Source organism: Crotalus tigris, unplaced genomic scaffold, assembly GCF_016545835.1.
Source record: "Crotalus tigris isolate CLP2741 ecotype Arizona unplaced genomic scaffold, ASM1654583v1 scf7180000020019.1302030, whole genome shotgun sequence".
Taxonomy (NCBI): Eukaryota; Metazoa; Chordata; class Lepidosauria; order Squamata; family Viperidae; genus Crotalus; species Crotalus tigris.
This window is the reverse complement of record NW_024097821.1, coordinates 463,859-491,777: the sequence shown is the minus strand read 5'-3', so window position 1 is coordinate 491,777 and position 27,919 is coordinate 463,859. Positions and strand designations below refer to the sequence as shown.

The following is a 27,919-nucleotide window of genomic DNA, read 5'->3' as shown; positions in this document are numbered from 1 at the left end:
ATTTTCTATGACTTTCTCTATTTTATGATCCCACCAGTTTTTGCTTACAGGAAAATGATATTTTTTGCAGATCTTCCAATGCACCATTGTTGCTACTTTGTCATGCCGCTGCTTGTAATCAGTCTGTGCAATCTTCTTGCAACAGCTTAGCAGTGGTCCACTGTTTCTTCAGCTTCTTTGCATAGGCGGCACTTACTGATTATTATCGATCATCGCACAGTCAGCCAGATGTTCAGACTGGATTTGGCATTTTGTCTACCTATCGAGTCCTTACCCAGGACCTGGGATAGGCAGATGTGGATGTTTGATGGTATTACAGATATCGTCGCAGGATGGAAGCAGTTCCTAGTAAGGCCGCCTTTTGCAATTGACTAATAGCGAATTTGTCAATGCCAATGGTGTTCAAGTGGTGCTCCAGTTGTTTTGGGATTGCACCCAAGGAGCCTATGACTATTGGTACTACCCTTGCTTGCTTTTGCCACAGTCTTTCTATTTCTATTTGTAGGTCTTTGTATTTTGTTATCTTCTCCAGTTCTTTCTCTTCTATTCTGCTATCTCCAGGCACTGCCACGTCCACTATCCAGACTTTTTTGTCTTTCTTATCGACAATTGTTAAGTCTGGGGTGTTATGTTGCAGGTGCTTGTCTGTTTGAATTCTGAAGTCCCAGAGCAGTTTAATTTTATCATTTTCTATGACTTTCTCTATTTTATGATCCCACCAGTTTTTGCTTACAGGCAAATGATATTTTTTGCAGATCTTCCAATGCACCATTGTTGCTACTTTGTCATGCCGCTGCTTGTAATCAGTTTGTGCAATCTTCTTGCAACAGCTTACCAAGTGGTCCACTGTTTCTTCAGCTTCTTTGCATAGGCGGCACTTACTGTCTGTTGCTGTCTTCTCAATTTTGACTTTGTATGCATTTGTCCTTAAGGCTTGGTCTTGTGCAGCCAGAATTAGTCCCTCGGTCTCTTTCTTCAATTTTCCTGCTCTTAGCCATTGCCAGGTTTTATTATTATCTGCTTTCCCAGCTATTTTTTTCATGTATTGGCCATGTAGTGCTTTGTCTTCCCATGCCTCTATTCTGTTCTTCATTTGGTCTTTCTTGTAGGCCAGTTTGGTCTCTCCAGTAGTTAGTAAGCCTTCCTGATATACTAATTTCAGTGCATCTTCATCATTGTTCTTCAGATATTCTTCCAAAGCCATTTTTTCTTCTTCAACCATCTGATGTACTTGTAGCATTCCACGCCCACCTATTTGCCTTGGTAGATAAAGTCTATCAATGTCACTGCGTGGATGAAGGGCATGATTCATTGTCATTATTTTTCTGGTCTGCCTATCCATTGCTTTTAGTTCTGCTTGAGTCCAGTCCACTATTCCAGCTGTGTACCTAATGACTGGGATTGCCCAGGTGTTGATTGCCTTTATGGTATTTCCTCCATTGAGTTTGGACTTTAAGATCTTCTTCACTCTCTTGATGTATTCACCTCTAATCTTTTTCTTGACTTCAGTGTGCTTGATGTTGTCAGCTTGAAGGATACCCAAGTATTTGTAGTACTCTTCCTCATCCAGACTCTTAATGTTATTTTCGTGGGGCATCTTGATTCCTTCAGTTTTCACTATTTTTCTTTGTTTGTATTATTATTATTATTGATCATCGCACAGTCAGCCAGATGTTCAGACTTGATTTGGCATTTTGTCTACCTATCGAGTCCTTACCCAGGACCTGGGATAGGCAGATGTGGATGTTTGATGGTATTACAGGTATCGTCGCAGAATGGAAGCAGTTCCTAATAAGGCCGCCTTTTGCAATTGACTAATAGCGAATTTGTCAATGCCAATGGTGTTCAAGTGGTGCTCCAGTTGTTTTGGGATTGCACCCAAGGAGCCTATGACTATTGGTACTACCCTTGCTTGCTTTTGCCACAGTCTTTCTATTTCTATTTGTAGGTCTTTGTATTTTGTTATCTTCTCCAGTTCTTTCTCTTCTATTCTGCTATCTCCAGGCACTGCCACGTCCACTATCCAGACTTTTTTGTCTTTCTTATCGACAATTGTTAAGTCTGGGGTGTTATGTTGCAGGTGCTTGTCTGTTTGAATTCTGAAGTCCCAGAGCAGTTTAATTTTATCATTTTCTATGACTTTCTCTATTTTATGATCCCACCAGTTTTTGCTTACAGGCAAATGATATTTTTTGCAGATCTTCCAATGCACCATTGTTGCTACTTTGTCATGCCGCTGCTTGTAATCAGTCTGTGCAATCTTCTTGCAACAGCTTACCAAGTGGTCCACTGTTTCTTCAGCTTCTTTGCATAGGCGGCACTTACTGTCTGTTGCTGTCTTCTCAATTTTGACTTTGTATGCATTTGTCCTTAAGGCTTGGTCTTGTGCAGCCAGAATTAGTCCCTCGGTCTCTTTCTTCAATTTTCCTGCTCTTAGCCATTGCCAGGTTTTATTATTATCTGCTTTCCCAGCTATTTTTTTCATGTATTGGCCATGTAGTGCTTTGTCTTCCCATGCCTCTATTCTGTTCTTCATTTGGTCTTTCTTGTAGGCCAGTTTGGTCTCTCCAGTAGTCAGTAAGCCTTCCTGATATACTAATTTCAGTGCATCTTCATCATTGTTCTTCAGATATTCTTCCAAAACCATTTTTTCTTCTTCAACCATCTGATGTACTTGTAGCATTCCACGCCCACCTATTTGCCTTGGTAGATAAAGTCTATCAATGTCACTGCGTGGATGAAGGGCATGATTCATTGTCATTATTTTTCTGGTCTGCCTATCCATTGCTTTTAGTTCTGCTTGAGTCCAGTCCACTATTCCAGCTGTGTACCTAATGACTGGGATTGCCCAGGTGTTGATTGCCTTTATGGTATTTCCTCCATTGAGTTTGGACTTTAAGATCTTCTTCACTCTCTTGATGTATTCACTTCTAATCTTTTTCTTGACTTCAGTGTGCTTGATGTTGTCAGCTTGAAGGATACCCAAGTATTTGTAGTAATCTTCCTCATCCAGACTCTTAATGTTATTTTCGTGGGGCATCTTGATTCCTTCAGTTTTCACTATTTTTCCTTGTTTGATAGTAAGTGTGGCACATTTGTCCAAGCCAAACTCCATTACAATATCTTGGCTATATATACGGACAGTGTTGAGCAGCGATTCTATTTCAGATGATGTTTTTCCATACAGCTTCAGATCATCCATATAAAGGAGGTGGGATAGTCTGGCAGATGTTTTTGATGTTTGATAGCCATGTCCTGAGTTATTCAGTATTGTTGACAGAGGAAACAGTGCAATAACAAATAGTAATGGTGATAATGAATCTCCTTGAAATATTCCTCTCTTGATATTAACCTCTCCCAGCTTCTCACCATTGATCTGCAACTGTGTCTTCCATTGTGCCATCGATCTTTGCACAAATTTTCTGATGTTTCTACTGACTCCTGTTATTTCTAGGCACTTTATTATCCAATCATGTGGCAGAGAGTCAAATGCCTTTTTGTAGTCAATCCATGCCACATTCAGGTTGGTCTTCCTTCTCTTGCAGTTTTCCAAGATCATTTTGTCTATTAGGAGTTGATCTTTTGTTCCTCTGCTATTGGGGCGGTTTCCTTTCTGCTCAGGTGGAAAGAGATTGTTTTCAACTAGATGCTGTTGTACTGCATCAGCTATCACACCAGTTAGTAATTTGAAAGTTGTTGGTAAGCAGGTAATTGGCCTGTAGTTACCTGGTGTTGCCCCTTTTGCTGGGTTTTTCATTATTAGGTAGGTTTTCCCAGTTGTTAGCCACTTTTCAATTTCTCCTCCTTGTAGTATATTGTTGAACTGCTTGGCAATTATTATTATTATTATTATTATTATTATTATTATTATTATTATTATTATTATTCTCCTATCTATCTATCTATCTATCTATCTATCTATCTATCTATCTATCTATCTATCTATCTATCCTCTTTCCATCCTTCAGCTGGCTTTGGCTGGCTGGGCAATTCTGGGGGTTGAAGTCCACCCGTCTTCCAATTGCCAAGGCTGGAAGTAATCTCAGATTAGCTGTCCCTTAAATAAGATGCAACGTGCAGAACAATTCTTTTAACTTCCTATTTATAACCTATTTCCACCTCCTGTAATTGTAGCAAAATAAAGTGGAATTTTTCCACAAAGGCTCTTGAGCTGAATTTCAGATAGTCCTTGAGTTACAACTCAACTGGAGCCTGCCCATCATGGTAAAAAGTCATGACGATTGTAAATCAGTTCATCCACATGACCGACCTGATTTTATGATCTTTTCTGCAATGGTCACTAAGTGGATCACAGAAAAACATGATCATGTGATCATGGACTGCTGCAAATGACCAGAAATGTCCAGATGGGACCAAAGTGGTTGTTAAGTAAGTCACACCCGATTTTACAACCTCTTTTGTCATGGATTTTAAACAAATCACTGCAGCTGTTAGATGTATCTTGCAATCATTAAGCGAGTGTGACTTCACTCCCCCCCCCCGACTTCGCTTGTCGGAAAGTTGCAAATGGTGGATCATATGACCCTGGGATGCTGCCACCGTCATAAATAGAGGCCAATCACCAAGCACCGAAATTATGATCATGTCACTGTGGGGACACTGGGATGCTCCTAAGCATGAGGACCAGTTGTAAGTCACTTTTTTCAGTGACGCTATAACTTTGAATGGTCACTTAATGAATGGTTGTATGTTGAGGACATACAACCAAGATGGGGAAAGAACGACTCCAGATCCCAGTTGCAGAGATAAAATGGATCTTGGTATTCTACTTGATCCTAATATTCAAGTTCAGGGCTCCCCAATCAGTGAGTCACAGCTAACTACTGGGCCACAGCCTATTGGCCTCTGGGCCACGTGAGTGGTTGTCCAGTGCTCGCATGTGTGTGACTCACTGCAAGCATTGCGGGCGTTTGCAGCCCCACTTGTACAACCATTGCCACAAGGGTCACGTGTTAGCGTGAGCATCACCGAGAGCGTCATGGGCATTCGCGGCTCCACACATGAACATGAGCATCATTGCGAGTGTCATGGGCACTCGCAATCCCACTTGTGCGAGCACTCACAGCCCTACTCATGCGAACAACAGATGTCTGTGCGTGTGCATGCATTCACTACCACACACAAAACCATCCCTTCTTTCCCCCCTCCCCCCACTCTGGGCCCCCAACCTTGAAAGATTGGGGAACTCTGTTCTACTTGATCATAATGTTCTACTGATGTTCTACTTGATCATAATGTTCTACTGATGTTCTACTTGATCATAATGTTCTACTGATGTTCTACTTGATCATAATGTTTTACAGGTTATCCTCGACTTATAAAGATGTGTTTAGTGACCATGGGAATATAGTGGCTGATAAGTGAAAGGACCGCTCATAAATCCATGCTGTTGTAATTTCAAACGCTCACTCAATGAACGGTCATAAGTCAAGGACAACTCTTCATCAGAGTGTCCACAAAATTCATTTTCTTGCTTTGCTCCTCATGCTTGTTGTTCTTCTCCTTCTTGTAGGCTATCAAGATGGATTACAGTTCTTACAGCGGCGTGCCGAGGTTCTTGACCAGGCCCAAAGCCTTTGTGGTCTCTATGGGCAAAGATGCCACCTTGAGCTGCCAGATCATTGGCAACCCCATCCCGTTGGTCAGTTGGGAGAAGGACAAACTCCCCCTCCAGATGGGAGGACGCTTCAAGATGGTGGAAGATGACGACCTTTATCGTCTCACGATCTACAACTTGAGCTTGGAGGACAGTGGTCAGTACATCTGCCGAGCCAAGAACACGATTGGGGAAGCCTTCGCTGCTGTCAGCATAAAAGTCGGTGAGCAGACCACTGTGACGGAATCGGCCCCGTACTTCATCCAGAAGCCCACATCCATCCGAGTGATCATGGGTGAAGATGCAATGTTCAAGTGCATCGTCCAAGGTAGTCCTCCCCTCGCCATCAACTGGGAGAAGGATGGGAAACACCTCGGCAAATCGTACGATTCCAACCGGATTCGGATCGAATCCCAGGGCGAGAAGAACGCTCTGAAGATCCAAAGTACTCGTTTGGGAGACAGCGGGACCTACACTTGCCATGCAGAGAATCCTTTAGGATCCTCCAGCGCAGCTGCAGCATTGATGGTGGATCTTCCAGATTCGTACAGCCCAGGCAGCACGAGACACAGCATAGATGATATCGGTAGCAAGACTTCTCCATTGTTGTCCCACATGCAGAAAAGACGAGAAGAAATCCGGAAGAGTGATTTGTCCAGTGTAGACTCCTTGATATCCACCGAAGGACGGTCCAAACTCGGATTGAGCTTGTCCTTGGATTACGAACGGGCTGCTAGCTTGACCTCCAAGGGATTCCGTGGCGATGGAGGCTCATATTATCGGGTCACTACCCGGAGTTTCACTGTCACTGAGGGCAAGCATGCCAAAATGAGTTGCTATGTGACCGGAGAACCCAAACCGGAGACAGTTTGGAAGAAGGATGGTGAGGTGATCCTTGAGAGCCGGAGACATATCATTTATGAGGATGAGCAGGAGAATTTTGTCTTGAAGATCCTCTTTTGCAAGCAGGTCGATAATGGCCTCTATACCTGCACGGCTTCAAACTTGGCAGGACAGACCTACAGTTCTGTGTTGGTGACCGTCAAAGGTGAGTAGCCATAGTTCCTCCATTGTGTCACACAATGGGCTCAAGACCAGATGATTTGGCGGGACAGACCTACAGTTCTGTGTTGGTAATCATCAAAGGTTAGTAGCCTCTGTTGTGTAGCACAATGGGTTCAATACTATATAATTTGGTGGAACAGACCTACAGTTCTATATTGGCAATCAGCAAAGGTGAATAGCCATAGAACCTCCATTGTGTAGCAAATGGTCTCAAGACCACACAATTTGATGGGGCAGACGTATGGTTCTGTGTTGGCAATTGTCAAAGGTGAGTAATTGTAGCTCCTCCATTGTGTAGCACAATGGTCTCAAGACCAGACAATTTGGCAGGATAGATGTACAGTTCTGTGTTGGTAATCATCAAAGGTGAGTAGCCGTAGAACCTGTGTTATGTAGCACAATGAGTTCAACACTATACAATTTGGTGGAACAGACCTACAGTTCTGTATTGGTAATCATCAAAGGTGAGTAGCCATAGATCCTCCATTGTATAGCAAATGGTCTCAAGACCACACAATTTGGTGGGACAGACGTATGGTTCTGTGTTGGTAATTGTCAAAGGTGAGAAGTTGTAGCTCCTCCATTGTGTAGCACAATGGTCTCAAGACCAGACAATTTAGCAGGATAGACCTACAGTTCTGTGTTGGTAATCGTCAAAGGTGAGTAGCCGTAGATCCTCTGTTAGGTAGCACAATGGGTTCAATACTATACAATTTAACGGAACAGACCTACAGTTCTGTATTGGTAATCATCAAAGGTGAGTAGTCATAGATCCTCCATTGTGTAGCAAATGGTCTTAAGACCACACAATTTGGTGGGACAGATATATAGTTCTGTGTTGGTAATCGTCAAAGGTGAGTAGCCATAGATCCTCCATTGTGTAGCAGAATCAATATCACACAATTTGACAGGACAGACCTACAGTTGGTAATCATCAAAGGTGAGTAGCCGTAGATCCTCTGTTGTGTAGCACAATGGGTTCAATGCCACACAATTTGGTTGGACAGACCTACAGTTCTGTGTTGGCAATCATCAAAGGTGAGTAGCCATAGATCCTGCATTGTGTAGAAAATGGTCTCAAGACCACACAGTTTGGTGGGACAGACATACAATTCTGTGTTGGTAATAGTCAAAGGTGAGTAGCCATAGATCCTCCATTGTGTAGCACAATCAATACCACACAATTTGACAGGACAGACCTACAGTTCTGTGTTGGTAATCATCAAAGGTGAGTAGCCGTAGATCCTCTGCTGTGTAGCACAATGGGTTCAACGCCACACAATTTGGTGAGATAGACCTACAGTTCTGTGTTGGTGATCATCAAAGCTATAGCTCCACCTGTCTTCAAGTTACCAAGGTAGAGAAACACTGGAAGAGAAGGTGTTAGGAAATAACCTTAGATGAGCAATCCATTCAACAAAAGCAGGACACAGAACAATTCTCTTAACTTCCTATTTACATCATATAGGTAGTCCTTGATGTATGACCACAATTGAGCCCAAAATTTCTGTTGCTAAATCAAACATTTGTTACATGAATTTTGCCCCATTTTATGACCTTTCTTGCCACAGTTCTTAAGTGAATTCCTGCAGTTGTTAAGTTAGTAACATGGTTGTTAAGTGAATCTGACTCCTCCATTGACTTTGCTTGTCAGAAGGTCACAAAAGGGGATTGCATGACCTTGGGACACCGTAACTATTGTTCGAAGAAATGTCTTCATCCTGGTTCAGTCCAAGCCGGGGATGAACAACACGGCGACTGCTTTAGAAAGAAAGTTGCTGGAGAGCCAGACAGAAAGATGGCTCTGGCACTGTCATAAATATGAGCCAGTTGCCAAACAGTCAAATTCTGATCATGTGACCATGATCATGGGAAAAAAGCGATGGTTGTCAGAGTGGAAAAATGGCCAGGAATCACTTTTTTCAGTGCCATTGTAACTTTGGATGGTCACTAAACAAATGATTGTAAGTTGAGGACTATCTGTAATAGTTTTTTTTTGTTTTTTGTTTTTTAAAAAGAACATTTAGCTTCACAACTAAAAGAAGACTGTTAAATGTATTTTTAAACTAGAAGAAATCTAATCCCAGGCATATCTCCTGCAGAAGTAGGTGCCAAGGAAGTAAACATGTATCTTGGCTAGTTTTACAAGGAGATTATATTAGCAAGATGCAGATATTCAATTTTTACATTCCATTGAACGGTGATTTGATCCAGTGTAAAATGGATTCCTTGATCTCAAATCCATAATTCAGTAACATTTGCTGAATCAAGACCCTTAAAGAGATCAATGTTTCAGCTAAGGACAAGGCAGTCCTCGACTTACAAGCAATCACTTATAATAGATCCTGGGAGCCACATTTGAACCCAGCTTCAAAGTTCTGATGTCCACCCTCCTGGTCACGTGGCTGCATTTTGGGCGCTTGGCAACCAGCCTGCTTTATGACCATTTTCAGCAGCCCATGGTCACATGATTGCAATTCATGATGTTTTTGCTGGAAATCAGCATTTATGTCTATTTTAGAGCAAAAAGACACCCCCTAGTGGACTGGCTTTACTTTATGAGCGCAGAATTCACTTAACGACAATGGCATTCTCTTGATAGTTGGCGGGTTGACTTAATGACTACCCTAAATAGGTTGTAAAATTGGTGTCAAATGGTGGTCCATTTAAATTTCATGACTTATGACTGTAAGTGCTTATGGTTGTAAGTCAAGGGTTACCTATAAGTTGTAGTGTTGTTAGAAAAATAAGCTATAAGAAGGGATGGTGGCTAATGCCCAGAGCTTTGAAAGAGATTGAATTAATTCACAGAAGACAGGACTACAGGTAGTCCTTGATTTACGATCCCAATTGAACCCGAAACTTCTCTTGCTAAGTGAGATAGTTGTTGCCTCCAGCAAGAAAATGGGGCAAAAGCTCACTTAACAACTATCTTGCTTAGCAATGGAAAATTTGAGCTCAGTTGTGGTCGTAAGTTGAGAACTACCTGTACGGATGTTCAACTTGATCATAATGTTCTACTGAGGTTCTACTTGATCATAATGTTCTACTGAGGTTCTACTTGATAATGTTCCATTGATGTTCCACTTGATCATAATGTTCTACTGATGTTCTACTTGATCATAATGTTCCATTGAAGTTCCACTTGATCGTAACTTTCTACTGATGTTCTTCTTGATCACAATGTACTACTATTGTTCTACTTGATCACAATGTTCCATTGAAGTTCCACTTGATCGTAATTTTCTAATGATGTTCCGTCTTGATCTTTATGTTCTACTATTGTTCTACTTGATCACAATGTTCTATTTATGTTGCACTTGATCGTAATTTTCTATTGATGTTCCCCTTGATCATAATGTTCTACTGATGTTCTGCTTGATCATAATGTTCTATTGATTTTCTACTTGATCGTAATTTTCTACTGATGTTGCACTTGTTCTGATGTTCTACTTGAACATGTTCTATCGATGTTAAACTTAATCCTAATTTTCTAATGATGTTCCACTTGATCATAATGTTCTAATGGATGTTCTACTTGGTCATAATGTTCTATTGATGTTCCACTTGATCCTGATTTTCTACTGATGTTTCACTTGGCCGTGTTCTACTGGATCTTAATGTTCTACTGATGTTCCAGATCATAATGCTCTACTGATGTTCTGCTGAATCATAATATTGTACTGATGTTCTACTGGACTTAATGTTCTAGTAATACTTTTAAATGTAGAATAGAATAGAGCTGGAAGAGACCTTGGAGGTCTTCTAGTCCAGCCCCCTGCTCAAGTGTATTCTAAATCATAATGTTCTACTGATGTTAGAATTAGGGTTAGAGTTCTTAACGTGATCTTAACGTCATTTAGAGCTGTTTGATGGTTCTTCAGTCTTGTGTCTTTCCAAAGTTCGTTTCTTCATCTGGTTCTTCCCCAGAACCGAAAATACCTTTCAAGACAAAACTCCAAGACTTGGAAGTTCGGGAAAAAGAATCCGCGATCTTCTTGTGTGAAGTGCCCCGTTCTGATGTGGAGACCACTTGGTTCAAAGAGGAAACCAGACTTCAACAGAATGACAAGTACAAGATCGAAGAAGATGGGACATGTCGTAAGCTCACGGTCCAAAACGTCACCATGGACGACGATGCTGTCTACATTTGCGAGATGAAGGAAGGCAGCAGGACCATTGCTGAATTGAGCGTTCAAGGTAAGTGAAGTCCATTTGATCTTTCTCGATAGAACTTCCTTCTACAGGCAGTTCTCGACTTATGACCAGTGGCTTAGTTATAAACTGCCTGAAATAGGAGATTTACAACATGGATCCGATATTCCAACAGTCCCCTGCAGTCACATGACTACATTTTGGATCCTTGGCAACCCACATGCATTAACAGCCATTTGCAATGCCCCACAATCATGTGAACATGTTTTGTGATGGTTTTGCTGAAAACTGGCAATTATTTCCAGTTTTGGGGAAAACTTCGCGGCAGTGCACAATGGGTTCGCTTAATGAACACAGCATTTGTTTAATAACACTGTTCACACTTACAACTGCCACGTTCATTTAATGACTGCTGGCCTAGCCCAGTGGTGGTGAACCTGTGGGACGTGTGCCAGAGGCGGCACTCAGAGCCCTCTCTGTGGGCACGTGCGCCATGCCCTAGAGATGGCAACGGTCCCTCTTCAACCAGCCGCCCGCTAACTCACTAAGGTCCCACATGGCTGGATGCATCCCAGCATGGCTGGTTTCCCTCCCCCACGTCCCATCCCTCCTGGCCTCGCATGCTTTTCTTTTCTCTAGGCACGACCCACTGCATTGCCTCCTCAGCTGTCGGCCGACCATCCAGCTCAGAGGCGGCTTCTCTGAATTGCTGGTGGCAGGCTGTGGAGTCCCAGAGTGTGCCAGTTGAGGGGCTGGCAGGCTGTGGCTGCTGATGGACACTGTCGGACCCTATGTGCTCGCTGGCCTCTGTGTGGGGGGGCTGATGGTATCAGGCAGCGGCTGTCCTGGCCCCTGTCTCACCTTGCCCTGCGACAATGGCACCCCTGCCCTGCCTCGCCTCACCCCGCAGGATAAGCCTCCTGCCCATCGTCCCACCTCCAGAGACCCCCTGGATCTTCCCCAACCCTGCCTGGCCCCCGCAGATGTCCCTCCCCATGAGCAACATCAAGGCTTAGACTCAACCCTGACAAGACCGAGTGGCTCTGGGTCTTGCCTCCCAAAGGTCAACTGGATGGTCCTTCATTAGTCCTGGGGGGGGGGCAAATTTACCTCCCTCAGTGCAGGCACGCAACTTGGGTGTCCTCCTGGACTCACAGCTAAATCTGGAACAACATCTATCGGCTGTGGCCAGGGGGACCTTTTCCCAGGTTCGCCTGGTGCACCAGTTGCGGCCTTATTTGGACCGGGAGGCTTTACTCACGGTCACTCATGCCCTCGTCACCTCAAGACTGGATTACTGTAACGCGCTCTATATGGGGCTACCCTTGAAGAGCGTTTGGAGGCTGCAGTTGGTTCAGAATGCAGCCGCGAGGGCGATTGCGGGCGCGCCAAGGTAAGCCCACGTGTCACCTATCCTCCGCGAGCTGCACTGGCTTCCTGTGGGTCTCCGGACACAATTCAAGGTGTTGGTTATCACCTTTAAAGCCCTGCATGGCATAGGGCCAGGTTACTTACAGGACCGCATTCTGCCGCACAGTTCCCAGAGACCGGTGAGGTCCCATAGATTGGGCCTCCCCCAGGTCCCGTCGGCCAGACAATGTCGGCTGGCGGGCCCTCGGGGAAGGGCCTTTTCTGTGGTGGCTCCGACCTGGTGGAATCAACTTCCCCCCGAGGTTCGAACTACTCCCACCCTGCCGGCCTTTAAGAAAGCCATTAAAACTCTCCTGTTCTGGCAGGCCTGGGGCTGATGTCCCTGGGGGGGGCGGGATATGATCGGACTCGCGGTATGACTGTATTATTTTATTGTTTTATGATTGTTTTAATCTCTGTACGCCGCCCTGAGTCCTTTGGGATTGGGCGGCATATAAATAAATAAAAACAAATAAATAAATAAATAAGGTGACCATGCCCACCTTGGCTACACCCGCCCAGTTTGCCATGACCACCACAGCATGCTGACCCAGTGGGCCACGCCCCCTGGCACCCGGCAATACATAAGTGGGTTTTGGGTTGCAGTTTGGACACTCGGTCTCTAAAAGGTTTGCCACCATTGGCCTAGCCATTTTAGGAACAACTAATGAGTGTAATGGGCAGGCTCCATTTACAGTCATTCATTTAAGGTCTGCCTGTAATGCAGTCCTTTGTATTATTTCAGACTTGTGCAAGAATGTACATTGGTGCCCATATGGGCTCCACTTGTTTTTTAATGCACATTGCACACCTGAAAAAAAGGAGAGATAGTTGCAACTGAACCATCATGGCTGCTATCTTAATTCTTTGGCTGGAGTGAGGCGATGATGCCAGAATAGATATTTATTACAGATAGTCCTCAATTTACAACCATTTGTTTAGTGACTGAAGTTACAATGGTACTGAAGAAAGTGACATGACCATTTTTCACACTTACAACCGTTGGAACATCTCCAGGGTTACGTGATCAAAATTCAGACACTTGACAAGCAGTGGGGAAGCCAGATTCACTTAACGACCGCATTACTAATTTAATAACGGCAGAGATTTACTTAGCAACTGCGGCAAGAAAGGTCATCAAATGGGGCAAAACTTCCTTAACAGCTGTGCTGCTTAGCAGTGGAAATTTTGAACTTGAGGACTACCTGTGTTATTATTTACTGAATTTATTTGCCGCCCAATTTGCCATAAGAATTGGGTGACAAATAAATTGAATTGGGAAATTGTCCAGTAACAGATTTATTTAATAAGTCCAGAGTGGACCAACATATAATATAGGAATTATTTGTCCAAATTTACAAGCCACTATTACCACAGCTGAGAATCCTGAGAGTTGGCCTTCACATGTACAAAGAGAAAAATCAATACACAGGTCCTCGCACTTATGACCATTGCAGCATCCCTAGGATCACATGATCAAAATTTGGACACTTGACAACCGGCATGTATTTATGACAATTGCAGCATCCTGGGTCACGTGATCTCCATTTATGACCTTCCCCACCAGCTTCTCAAAAGCAAAAGGGGAAGCCAGATTCGCTTAACGACTGTTAGGTGTTAACCATGGTTAATTACAGGAATTCACTTAACAACCGTGGTGAAAAAGATGGCAAAACCAGTCATGGCTTGTTTTACAACCCCCTTGCTTAGCAATAGAAATTCTGCTCCCAATGGTAATCGTAAGTCGAAGACTACCTCTTAATACCTGTTTAATGAATAAAATCATTAAAGGCAATTCATCTCTGGCGTACTAACAATTTTTAGACAGAGATCAGGCTTCCTTGGTTGATAATTCCAGGGATGAAATGCAAGACCCCTGATGCAAACCACAAGTTATCTAAGAGGGTCATCCATGCTTGTTCAAATCAAAGATCGAAGGAGGTCATTGGATTTCTGTAACCTGAGTTCGGATCACGCTGCTTGCCAAGCATTTGAAGGAATTGCAGACGTATAACTTATATCAATATCTTTGACCTCTACAGCCCATAGAGGTAGTCCTTGGCTTACTGCAGTTCATTTAGTGACCATTTGAAGTTACAACACTACAGAAAAAGTGACTTATGTTATGACCATTTTTCACACTTATGACCATTGCAGCATCCTTATGGCCATGTGATTTACATTCGGATGCTTGACAACTGATTCCTATTTATGACAGATGTGGTGTTCCAGGGTCATGTGATGCCCCTGCTGACCAGCAAAAGTTAATGGGGAAGCTGGATTCACTTAACAACTGTATGACTAACTTAACAACTGCAGGGATTCACTTAACAACTGCGGCAAGAAAAGCTGTAAAATGGGAGCAAGAGTCACTAAACAAATTTCTCACATAGCAACTTAATTTCAGTTATGGTCGTAAGTCGAGGACTGCCTGGACACATCAATCCACTTTACAAGCCAGGGTTAGGAAGGAAACTTAGTTTGCCCTTGACCAACCCATCTCTACATTTCTTGCTGCGTTGATTGACTGAAGAAGGCTGGCTCTTCCATGAGGCAATCTGTGCTGTGATTGGTTGCTGTGGGTGTGGAGGGGGAGTTTCCAGTTTTTCCCGCCTTTTTTCTTCTGTAGGCCCTGTATGCTCTGTGATTTACCTCATGGTGCTCCAGTTTGCCTGACTATCTTGTTTGCTGTATATAAAGATGTAAAATATGGTTATTTATATAAAACTATAAGTTTATGTTGGCCTCTGACTCAATTTGGACAACGGCTGAGCAATGCCCTGACAGGCTACATAAATCGATGTGGGATTTTTGAATGTTTAGAACAGGGGTAGGCAACCCAAAACACTCAAAGAGCCACTTGGACCCGTTTCCCACCAAAAACAAAACACTGGGAGCCGCAAAACCCTTTTGATATCTAAAATGAAGATAACACTGCATATATATCCTTTTTTACCTTTATTATAGGTGTGTGTATGTGTATGTGTGTATGTGTGTATGTGTATATGTGTGTGTGTGTGTACACACACACACACACATATACACATTCAAAATAAAAGTAAAAATATGACTCTTGGGAATATCCATACTATTAAAACAATGATCACCAAGAGAATGCTTTAAGAGAATAAAATTACATACACACAAAGGTAAAAAAAGGATATATGCAGTTTATCTTCATTTTAGATGTCAAAAGGGTCTCTCTCTCCCTCCCTCTCTATCTGCCCTTGGTCTGCCACTCCTCTTCCCCCACTCTCTCTCTCTCCCTCTCTCTTTCTCTCTCTCTCTTTCTCCCCCCCCTCCTATCTGCTGCTCACCTGGCAAGCTTCAAGCTGTTGTCCAACAACCTCCAGGGTAGGCAACCTGTCTCTTTTATGACTCATGGACTTCAACTCCCAGAATTCCTGAGTCAGCCTAGCTGGGCTAGCTAGCTCTCTTCTGCCCTTCCTGCTTCCTGCTGAGACGCAGCAAAGGGAGGAGCTCCGCCCAGAAAGCTTTTCAGCTCCTCGGAGAACACTGTGAGTGCACTCTCTTTTACACACACACACACACACACACAAACACACAGAGAGAGAGAGAAAGAGAGAGAAGCAGGGAAGTGCAATTGCCTCTCTCTGCAAAGGCAGAGGAGGCTGGGAGCCACAGGGGAAGGCTCAAAGAGCCGCATGCGGCTCCGGAGCCGCAGGTTGCCGACCTGTGGTTTAGAATATATGTAGGGATAGGTCTTCCTCCTTATCTATTAGTTCATGTATTTCTCTTATCTACTCTTTATCTAATTCTCTTTCTCTCTCTTATATATCTATTCATGTATGTATTTCTCTTCGTCTCTCTCTTCTTATGTATTAGTTCATGAAACTATCATCTATCTAATTATCCATCCATCCATCCATCCATCCACCCACTCACCCATCTTATCTATCTATCTATCTATCTATCTATCTATCTATCTATCTATCTATCTATCTATCTACTTACCTGTCCCTCTCTATCATGTATCTATGTCTATCTGTCTATTCATCCATCCATCCTTTCATCTATCTACCTACCTACCTACCTACCTACCTACCTATCTGTCCCTTTCTATCATATATCTATCATCTGTCTGTCTATTCACCCATCTATCCATCCCATCCTTTCATCCATATCTATCTATCTATCTATCTATCTATCTATCTATCTATCTATCTATCTATCTATCTATCTAAATATCTATCTATCTATCTACCTATCTACCTACCTACCTAACTACCTACCTACCTGTCCCTCTCTATCATGTATCTATCGTCTGTCTATCTATTCATCCATCCATCCTTCCATCCTTTCATCTATCTACCTACCTACCTACCTACCTACCTACCTACCTACCTACCTACCTACCCCTTTCTATCATGTATCTATTGTCTGTCTATCTGTCTATACATCCATCTATCCACCCTTCCACCCTTTCACCTCTCTCTCTCTCTCTCTCCCCTCTATCATATATCTATCTATCTATCTATCTATCTATCTATCTATCTATCTATCTATCTATCTATCTCATGTTCTGTCATCTGTCTGTCTATTCATCCATCTATCCATCCTTCCATCTATCTATCTATCTATCTATCTATCTATCTATCTATCTATCTATCTACCTACCTACCTACCTACCACCTACCTACCTACCTACCTACCTACCTACCTACCTACCTACCTACCTTCCTATCTATCTATCTATCTATCTATCTATCTATCTATCTATCTATCTATCTATCTATCTATCTATCTATCTATCTATCTATCCAATCTTCCTCTCTATCCTTTCACATGTCTATCACTCTGTTTAATTATCTAGCTGTATCTCCCTCCCTCCATATCCATCTATGTCTGTATATACCTCCCTACCTAGACAAGTTCATAGTATTTCTAAGCACGGAGCTTTTAATCTGAGTTGACTGAAGGTAATGGTCATATTTTTATTTATCAACCTAGGCAACATTATCAAGAAACTGCCAAGGAAGACGGCTGTCAGTATAAAAGACACCGCAGTGTTCTGTGTGGAACTGGAACAAAAGTGCGAGAAGTTCCGATGGTTGAAGAATAAGGAAGAGTTAAAACCTAGTGGTCGCATCTCAATCTCCTCAGCAGACAGAGAATATACCATGATCATCCGGGATTGTCAGATAGAAGATGGAGGAGAAATTGTCTTTGTGGCTGATGAATGTAGAACATCTACACAGTTTACTGTCTCTGGTAAGAGTCATTTATCCCCCCCCATGTGTGTGAGGGATTTGTTCCTCCATATTTGTTACTTAAATATTGTAGGCTTCTGTTGAAGATCTTAGATGCTTAGGATCGTGCAAATATAGGTAGTCCTTGACTTAGAACCATAACTGAGTTTTGCTCAAAGATAGAAAGATGGATAGATGATAGAGTGTTTTCCTGAAAGTAAGGCCTACCCTAGCTTGATTTTTTGGGAGTGGCCCTAATATAAGTCCTACCCCAAAAATAAGCCCTAGTTTTGGGACGAGGCACACAAAAATCAAGCTAGGGCAGGGGTAGGGTGTGGAGATGGCCCATGCGCCCCAGGCCCACTTACCTTGCAGCTAGCGCTCTCCTTACAGGCCCAGCTCTTCTGTGGTGTTTTCTGAAGCCAGGCCTGCATTTCTCAGTCACAGGCCTTTCCGCAAGGCCTGTGCATCCAGGAACTGAGCTATGGATTCAATCCATAGGTCGGTTCTGCAAGTCCTCTGCAGCCGAGGACTGAGCTATGGATTCAATCCATAGCTTGGTCCTCGGCTGCATAGGCCTTCCGGAAAGGCCTGACTGCAAAATGCAGGCTGGAATACAGCTGCAGCATGAAGCTGCTCCTTTGGCCCCAGAAGAAGTGGTCTGGCTGGGCAGGGCTGTCGGTGCCAGAGGTGAGTAAGACATCCCCAGAAAATAAGACCTGTTGCCTCTTTCGGAGGAAAAAAAAAAAAATCCGATCTTCTTTTCGGGGAAACATGGTAAGTAGGTGATAGATAGATAGATAGATAGATAGATAGATAGATAGATAGATAGATAGATAGATAGATAGATAGATAGATAAGTAGGTAGGTAGGTAGGTAGGTAGGTAGGTAGGTAGGTAGATAGATAGATAGATAGATAGATAGATAGATAGATAGATAGATAGATAGATAGATAGAGATGAGAGAGAGTTTAGTCCCATGGAAATTCTGGTCATAAGTCAAGGACTATCTGTTTAGAAGAACAACAAAACTTATGATAGTTCCATCAAATCTTGAGGGCCAGAGTTGACCCCTTAAACCAAAAACCTGGTTTAAAAGGTTCCTAGTATCAGGCGGGGTCAGTTATCCAGATCAGTGGCACAGCCAAACCATGAGAGAAACTCAAGGCATCAGCCCTGTAGCGGTGAAGTCATTTGACCCAATTTGATCCCCACTCAGAACATGCTTGAAGATCCCAAGCAGAAGGCGAGCATCAATCAATCAGTTGCCACTGATTTCTTGCATGCAAGAAACATGCCGTCACTTACTATCCACCCTTAAAATAAGACACAATACAATGGTATACAGGAAGTCCTTGACTTATGACCACAATGGAGCTCAAAATTTCTGTTGCTAAGTGGGACAGTTGTTAAGTGAGTTGTTAAGTAAGTAAGTGCCCCATTGTAAGACCACAGTTGTTAAGTGAATCATGGCAGTTGTTAAACTAGTAACATGGTTGTTAAGTGAATCTGGCTTCCTCATTGACTTTTTTTGTCAGAAGGTCACAAAATATGATCATGTGACCCCGGGACACAGCAACTGTCATAAGTATGAGTCAATCGCCAAATGTCTGAATATGACTGCAGAGATGCTGCAATGGTCATAAGTGTCAAAAACAGTTATAAGTTATTTTTTTCAATGCTGCTATAAGTTCAAACAGACACTAAACAAACTGTTGTAAGTTGAGGACCACCTGCGCAATTGAACAACTGCAGCGATTCACTTAACAATCATGTCCAAAAAAGTCATGAAATCGGGTTTGACTCATTTAACAACCACCTTGCTTATCAGTGGAAATTCTGGCCTGCACTGTGGTCATAAGTTGAGGACCACCTGAAACCAGATCAAATTCAGAAATCATAATGCGGACTAGCTTCTGCGTTTGACCCAACTTAATTGCCGTATTGGAAAATGGCTTTGTTGGAAAATCTCTTCAATTTAACCTCTTTAATTCGCAATCTGAAATTGGCAGCCCAACCCCTTGTCTCAGCCATAGCATGTTAAGCTAAGATCTCATATAACAAGGAAAGAATGTGAAGAGCGTACATAGAGAACATAATTGAAGTAGGCATCACTGCACTCTGTTTGCAAAAATAACCTTTTCTCAGAGTCCATACTGTATCATAGCCAGGCACCAAAGGCCAAGACAAGAAGTAACAGATGGAAACTTATCAAGAAACGATCCAACCTAGAACTAAGAAGAAATTTCCTGACAGTGAGAACAATTAACCAGTGGAACAACTTGCCTCCAGAAGTTGTGGGTGCTCCAACACTGGAAGTTTTCAAAAATAAACTGGACAACTATTTCACTGGAATGGAATAAAACTCCTGCCTTAAGCGAGGGGTTGGACTAGAAGATCTCCAAGGTCCCTTCCAGTGCTATGATTCCAAAAACCAAGAGGTGGCTTCAAAAGAGACTGAAATGTAGAAAGCTAAAGGAGAGATCCTCTCTATTGCTCCTTACTTTAGACAGAGCATCTGTTTAGTAGTGCCTCATTTAATGGAATATAGGTAGTCCTCGACTTACAATAGTTCATTTAGTGACACTTCAAAATTACAAGAACACTGAAAAAAGTGACTTATGACCGTTTTTTACCCTTACGACCATTGCAGCATCCCCATGGTCACGTGATCAAACTTCGGCCACTTGGTGATTGACTCATATTTATCATGGTCACAGTGTTCCAAGATTATGTGATGTCCTTTTTGCCATCTTCTGGCAAGCAAAGTCAATGGGAAATCCAGATTCACTTATTCCCACCGTGTGACTAACTTAACTGCAGGGATTCGCTTAACAACTTTGGCAAGAAAGGTCGTCAAATGGAGCAAAGCTTACTTAACAAATGTCTCGCTTAGCGACAGAAATGCTGGGCTCCATTGTGCTCATAAGTCGAGGACTTCCTGTATATCATTGCTCTGCATATTATTTTAAGGATGGGTAGCAAACACGTTTGTTGCATGTAAGAAATTAGTGGCGATTGGATAACCATTTATCTGGTTTCCTGCCTGAACAGGGGATTGGACTAGAAGACCTCAAAGGTCCCTTCCAATTCTGTTATTGTTATTGTTATTGATTGATTGACTGATTGATTGACTGATGCTTTCCTTCTGCTTGGGATCTTCAAGCATGTTCTGGGGATCCAGATGGATCAGATGACTTTACCACTATGGGGCAGATGTCTTGGGTTTTTCTTATGTTTTAAATGAGCCACTGATCTGAATAATTAACCCTGCCTGATCCTTTTAAACCAGGGTTTCCTGAAGGGGTCAATCTTGGACCTCAAGATTTGGTAGAACTATTGTAAAGTTCGTTGTTTTTCTATACAGGTAGTTCTCGACTTACGACCACAAGTGAGACCAGAATTTCCATTGCTAAGAGAGGTGGTTATTAAACCAGTCACACACGATTTTATGACCTTTTTTCCCGTGGTTGTTAATCGAATCACTGTAGGTGGTCATTAAGTGAATCCGGCTTCCCCCATTGACGTTGACAGTCAGAAGCCAGATAGGAAGGTCACCAATGGCGATCACATGACTCTGGGACGCTGCAACCATCATAAATACATGCCAGTTGCCAAGTGCCTGCATTGTGATCATGTGACCATGGGAATTTGTGACGGTCATAAGTGCGAGTCATAGTTGTAACTCACATCCTGCGTTTTGATCATGTGAGTGTGGGGCTCATGTAGAACGAAACAGAATAACAGAGTTGGAAGGGACCTAGAAGATCTTTTAATCCAACCCTCTGCTCAAGCAGGAAACAAATTGTCCAATAGTCATAAAGTGCAACGGTCGTAAGTGTGAGGAACAGCATTTTTCATTGCCGTTGCAATTTTGAAAGGCTACCAAGCCAATTGTTGTAAGTCAAGGACTACCTATGTTGGTAGTACAATCAGTTCAAACAGTATTTTATATTATATAAAAATAAATAGATTTTATATTATAAATGTTTTGAGTGTCGATCAACAATCTGAAACTTTATGAAGGGAGGTATGAGCTGATCTCAGCCTTCCCAGGTGGACTTTGGGGGCAGAGTCAAAAGGGGGATCAGCTTAGAATCCCTATGTAGATGTAAGTGAATTAAATCTATCCTCCCTTGAATTCTGTGCACCATTATATAATTCCTAGCGGGTGCTGTTAGATCAGTGGTTCTCAACCTTTTTAATGCTGCAACCCCCCAACCGGTCGTAAATCGAGGACTACTCAACTGGTGCAGCACCGTTTGCAGAACAGGACTTTTGGCGGGCTCAGCAGGGCAGAGACAGCCTGGACAATTCCTATTGGCGTTTGAAAGCCAATAGAATTGGACTCTATTCAAGAGAGTCTATTCTATTGGCTTTCAAAAGACAATAGAATAAAAGGGAGTAGCACAGCTAAGGAAAAGGGGGAAAAAATGGTGGACTGCATTGTTTGGCGACCCCTGTGAAATGGTCGTTCGACCCCAAATGGGGTCCCCACCCACAGGTTGAGAATCACTGTGTTAGATGAAAAGATTCCTGTACAGAAGGAGTCCTCAATCTATGACCACAATTGAGCCCAAAATTTCTGTTGCTAAATTTGTAAGTGACTCATTTAAGTCCTTTCTTCCAGCAGTTGTTAAGTGAATCACTCCAGTTGCTAACTTAGTAACACAGTTGTAAAGTGAATCTGGTTTCCCCATTGACTTTGTGAGAAGGTCGCAAAAGTTGATCATGTGATCCTGGGACACTGCAACCTTCATAAATTTCAGTCAGTGGCTAAGCATTTGAATTTTGATCACATGACCATGGGGATCCTGCAACAGTTCCAAGTGTGAAAAATAGTCATGTCACTTTTTTCAGTGCTGTTGTAACTTTGAATGGTCACTAAGTGAAAAGTTGTAAGTCAAGGACTATCTGTCCATAGGCATGATTAGAAATCAATCAGTTTAATTGGGCTTTCACATGTGGATCTGATCTTTTGCACCCAACAACAGGAAACACAACTAGATAAAGTAATTCTACTTTACTGTAAGGCTACCTGAAAAAAATCTTGCAAATCTTCAACTACCAGTAGTCCTTGACTTACAACACTTTGTTTAGTGGCCGTTCAAAGTTACAACTGCTCTGAAAAAAGTCACTTATGATCAGTCATCTTTCTTGTGATCATTGTAGCATCCTCGTGTTCACGTGATTAATATTCAGGTGCTTGGTAATTGGGATGTGTTTATGATGGTTGCAGTGTCCCAGGGGTCATACAATCCTGTTTTGCAACCTTCTGGCAAGCAGGAAGCCAGATTCACTTCTCAACCGTGTTGCTAAATTAACTTAACAACTGTGGCAAGAAAGGTTGTAAAATGGGACAAAACTCACTTAACAGTCGTCTCGCTTAGCAATGAAAATTTTGGGCTCAATTGTAGTCTAAGTCGAGGACTGTCTGCACTAACTTCCTGCCGCCCCTTTTAACTGTTTGATCTGTTGGGGTGGATCTTTCCTCAGTTTCTTTCTCTGCCCCCTTAAGCCACCGAGGGCTCCTGCCTCTCTTATCTAATTGTTTCTTAGGCAGCATTTACTTTCCTCTTTCCTCAATGTCTTCCACATGTTCCATTAGAACAGGGGTGTCAACTTGCAACGTCACATGATGTGCGCGATGTGTCGTGACTTTTATTGCCATTGCCAGCAATGGAGTGGGCACGGTTTCACTATAATGCATCCGGCCAGTGGGCCGGCAGTTTGACACCCCTGCATTAGAACTAAAAAGACTGAAAACAACTGTTTGAAAAAGTGATCCAGCTGTTTGTTCTTCTGAGCTCCAGATGGTCTAATTCAGCAGACTTTTTCAATACTCTCTGTGAGCTTTTCAGCACATCTATTGAGAACTGGAGACTCTAGAGCAGTGTTTCTCAACCTTTTTAATGCCGCGACCCCCCAACCGGTTGTAAGTCGAGGACTACTCAACCGATCGTAAGTCGAGGACTACTCAACTGGTGCAGCACCGTTTGCAGAATGGGACTTTTGGTGGGCTCAGCAGGGCAGAGACAGCCTGGACAATTCCTATTGGCTTTTGAAAGTCTATTCTATTTATTTATTTATTTATTTATTTATTTATTTTTATTTTTTTTTTGAGAGTCTATTCTATTGGCTTTCAAAAGCCAATAAAATAAAAGGGAGTAGCATAGCTAAGGAAAAGGGGAAAAAAAATGGCGGACTGCGTTGTTTGGCGACCCCCATGAAATGGTCGTTCGACCCCAAATGGGGTCCCGACCCACAGATTGAGAACCACTGCTCTAGAATATATAGATAGTCCATAACTTATGTCCACAATTGAGCCTAAAATTTCTGTTGTTAAGTCAGACATTGTTCATTGGGTTTTGTCCCATTTTAAGACTTTTCTTGCCACAGTTGTTAAATGAATCACGTACGTTGGTAACACAGTTGTTAAGCAAATCTGGTTTCCCCATTGACTTTGCTTGTCAGAAGGTTGCAAAAGGGGACCACGTGACCCCAGGACACTGCAACCGTCATAAATAGGAGTCAGTTGCCCAGCGTCTGAATTTTGATCACATGATCATAGGGATGTCGCAATGGTCATAAGTGTGAAAAACGGTCATAACTCATTTTTTTCAGTGCTGTTGTAACTTTCAACGGTCACTAAACAAACTGTTGTAAGTTGAGGACTACCTGTACTGATAGAAGAGAATCTCTGTAGCTCTGGGTGGGGGGTCCTTGGTGCTCTCAGAGCTTGATGGAAGACATGTCATGATCCAATTAGGTAACTGTCAACGCTGCTAATATTGACTATTCTTGCTTTGACAAAATATGCAGAACTGTCTGGTACTTTTAGAGTTAATTCAGATGAGAATGAGAGAGGAGAGAAAAGTGAATCTTTGCCCTCCAGGTTAATTGGAAGATGTGAATCATGATCCCAAAATAGAGGAGGGAAAATGCCTGGAATGTTATGTGCAAAGGAAGGGAAATTCAGATCTTGGCATTCTCCATGCGGTGCTGACACTCCTTTTACACTAATAAAGGCTTTTTAGGTTAAACCATGCCTGAAAGTTCTTTGAAGTGTTTCATTAGTCAGACATATGACAGTAACATTACCAATGCTAGAAAGGAATGGGGTTTGCTCTCTATTTATATACAGTGTAAACTCCATTCCATCTAGCACTGATGATGCTACCTAGTTGGGTCTTGAAATGTCTGCAGGAAAACAACCAAGCTCAGAGAGCACCAATGATCCCACAGTCGTTGTCGTCCTCGTCCTCCTCCTCGTCCTCGTCTTCCTCCTCCTCTCCACAAAGCCCACTCCCTTCTAGAACTAATGATGTTACCTAATTAGGTCATGAAACATCTGCAAGAAAACCATCTAGCTCAGAGAGCACCAAGGACTCTCCCAAAGTAACATGTGATGGGAAAATGACAACGCTTGCACAGCCTTTGAACTAACTTTATATTCGCATCTTTTAAGAAAACTGTGGTTTCCCCCCAAATGTTGACTTGATCTTTCCCTCTGTCGCCTCCTGACCAGCTCCGAAGAAGCCCCCATCACATCCTCCAACTGACCCAGTGGTGAAAAATAAAACAGAAACCTCAGTGACGTTAGCCTGGTCTCTTCGGAAGACAGACCGGCCTATCCCAATTGATGGCTACCTTGTTGAACGTAAGAAACTGACTGAATTCACATGGCTGAGGTGCCACCAAGCTCTGGTGTCCCAAACTGAGTTTATAGTCAACAACATGACTGAACAGGCTGACTACCAGTTCCGAGTTTCGGCAGTCAATAAGTATGGCCAAAGTGATTATCTGGAATTTCCTGGAGTCTGGCATCTTGGTAAGTGTTTTTTTTCTTCAACAATGGGCTAATTTGGTGGTGATGGATTTAGGGTTATATAACTGAAATTCTCAAATATCTTTTACCATGAATATGAATAACATACTGCAATAATTCCAATGATAATCTTCTTCTTCTTCTTCTTCTTCTTCTTCTTCTTCTTCTTCTTCTTCTTCTTCTTCTTCTTCTTCTTCTTCTTCTTCTTCTTCTTCTTCTTCTTCTTCTTCTCCTCCTCCTCCTCCTCCTCCTCCTCCTTCTTCTTCTCCTTCCTCCTCTTCCTCCTCCTCCTCCTCCTCGTCCTCCTTTTCCTTCTCATCATCATCATCCTCACCATCCTCATGGTCACCTGAGTGGGTCATGAAATGTCTGGAAGGAAACCACCAACTTCAGAGAGCACCAATGATTCCACAGTTCAATCCTGAGCTACAAATATTCTCTTTTATTGAGAAAAAATTATGCTAACCTTTGCCCATCATCGTTATATCCCACAGAACCTACCCTGGCGGTGAAAACCCCTCTGAGAAATGTCGAAGTCGCACCAGGGAGAGATGCAACCTTCACTGTGGACCTCACCACTCCTAGTCCCGGCTTGTGGTACATCAACGGCAACCTCGTGCAGAACAGTGACAAATACATAATTATGAGAACCAAAGGAAGCCACAGTTTAACCATTAAGCGGGTCACCAGTGCTTTCAAGGAGGCGGAGGTGAAATTTGTAGCCAAGGATATTGAAAGCATCGGAAGACTTACCTTGAAAGGTATTTTCAATATATGCTTCTTTCTTTCTTTCTTTCTTTCTTTCTTTCTTTCTTTCTTTCTTTCTTTCTTTCTTTCTTTCTTTCTTTCTTTCTTTCTTTCTTTCCTTCCCTCCTTCCTTCCTTCCTCCCTCCCTCCCTCCCTCTTTCTTTCTTTCTTTCTTTCTTTCTTTCTTTCTTTCTTTCTTTCTTTCTTTCTTTCTTTCTTTCTTTCTTTCTTTCTTCTGAGCATGATCTCCAGACCTTAGTTTCAGGAGATCTTTAAGAAGCTGAAATTAAACCATAGTTTCTTAGCTTAAGAAATAACTATGGGCAAACGTGAGTTTGGGAGACAAAACCAACATGTCAGTTTGACAAGGAAAGGGTTGGGATGTCCACAGAGAAGACAGAAAGTCAATATGACAGCCACCACTATGGGTCTGAAGTTCCCCTACTTTTATATGTGGGTTGTGCATAGGAATAGTGCTTCCATTATGTAGTTGTTGCCTTTTAAATTTGAGATGCGGTAGAAGAAATAAGGAGACTCAAATTATTGTACATTGGATACATTGTGGAAAGACTTAATTGTCTGGAGAAGTCCTCAATGCTGGGGAAGGTGGATGGAAAGAGCAGAGGACAACCAGCAGAAAGGTTGAGAGACTCAGCCATAGTGGTGATGGAGACACTGTTGGGAGACCTGAAGAAGCAAGTCAAGGAAACACCAAGCTCCCTTGAGAAGTCCACAGTGCTGAGAAAAGATGAAGGAAAGAGGACAGCCAGCAATAACATTGAGGGATTCAGTTATGAAGGCACTATTGGGACACCTGAAGAAGCAAGTTAAGGAAAGAACTTCTGGGAGAAGGTCTATTTATCTGGACACTAAGGCTGGAAACCAAGTTGATGGCTGATAATCAATCAATTAATCAACAGAAACATCAAGGTTCCTTGAGAAGTCCACAGTGCTAAGAAAGATGGAAGGAAAAAGAAGAACAACCAGCAGCAACCTTGAGGGACTTAGTTACAGTAGTGTTGGATGCCCTGTTGGGAGACCTGAAGAACCAAGTTAAGGAAAAATCTTCCTGGAGAAGGTCTAGCTGTCCAGACACTAAGGCTGGACCCCAAGTTGATATCAATCAATCAATCAATCAATCAATCAATCAATCGAAACACCAAGCTCCCTTGAGAAGTCCACAATGCTGTGAAAAGAGAAGAGGATCACTAGGAGTGAGGTGAATTGACTCAGTTATGGTGGTGCTGGGTGAACCATTGGAAAACATGAAGGATCTGGAGACAGATCATTCTAGAAAAGGTCTATCAATATGGTTGCTGAGAATCTTCACCAACTTGATGGCACATAATTATTCAGCATGAAGATCTAACTCTCTGGAAAAGTCCATCATATTGAGAAAAGTGGAAGGAAAGAGAAGAGGAGGGCGAGTAGAAGGTGGATGGACTCAGTTATGGTAGCCATGAATGCCCTACTGGAAAACTTGAAGGACCAAGTTGGGTACAGATCAACCTGGAGAAGATCTAGATCAGGCATGTCAAACTTTGATGTCGCGCAATGTATTGAGACTTTTCCCCCATTGCCGGCAATGGGGTGGGTGCAATTTTGGCATGACGCATCTGGCCCGCAGGCCGGCAGTTTCACATGCCTGATCTAGATGGTCATTAAGAATCAACACCAATCTGATGGAGCATAATTCCCCAACCAATGAAAAATACCAGATTCCTTAAAAAGTCCACAGTGCTGGGAAACATGGGAAAAAAGAGAAGACCACCAGCAAATCTGAATTTTGTGCAAATTTGCATCATGTCATTTGTACAGTAAAATAATTGAGATAATGCCATTTTCATGTCTTCTCATCATTTGTGAGATCACGTTATGCAAATTATGC

General features: G+C 42.6%; 1 protein-coding gene across 9 annotated transcripts in view; it reads left to right on the top strand.

Moving 5' to 3' along the window:
* OBSCN (obscurin, cytoskeletal calmodulin and titin-interacting RhoGEF) overlaps positions 1-27,919 on the top strand; it is a 268,339-nt gene that overhangs the window by 10,538 nt on the left and 229,882 nt on the right. For all 9 annotated transcript variants that reach the window (XM_039365275.1, XM_039365278.1, XM_039365274.1 and 6 more), the window contains exons 2-6: positions 5,534-6,665; positions 10,613-10,882; positions 17,219-17,479; positions 24,985-25,287; positions 25,779-26,045. In XM_039365275.1, coding sequence (XP_039221209.1) covers positions 5,543-6,665; positions 10,613-10,882; positions 17,219-17,479; positions 24,985-25,287; positions 25,779-26,045 — 2,224 coding nt within the window. In that variant the 5' untranslated portion in view covers positions 5,534-5,542. The remainder of the gene's footprint in view (positions 1-5,533; positions 6,666-10,612; positions 10,883-17,218; positions 17,480-24,984; positions 25,288-25,778; positions 26,046-27,919) is intronic.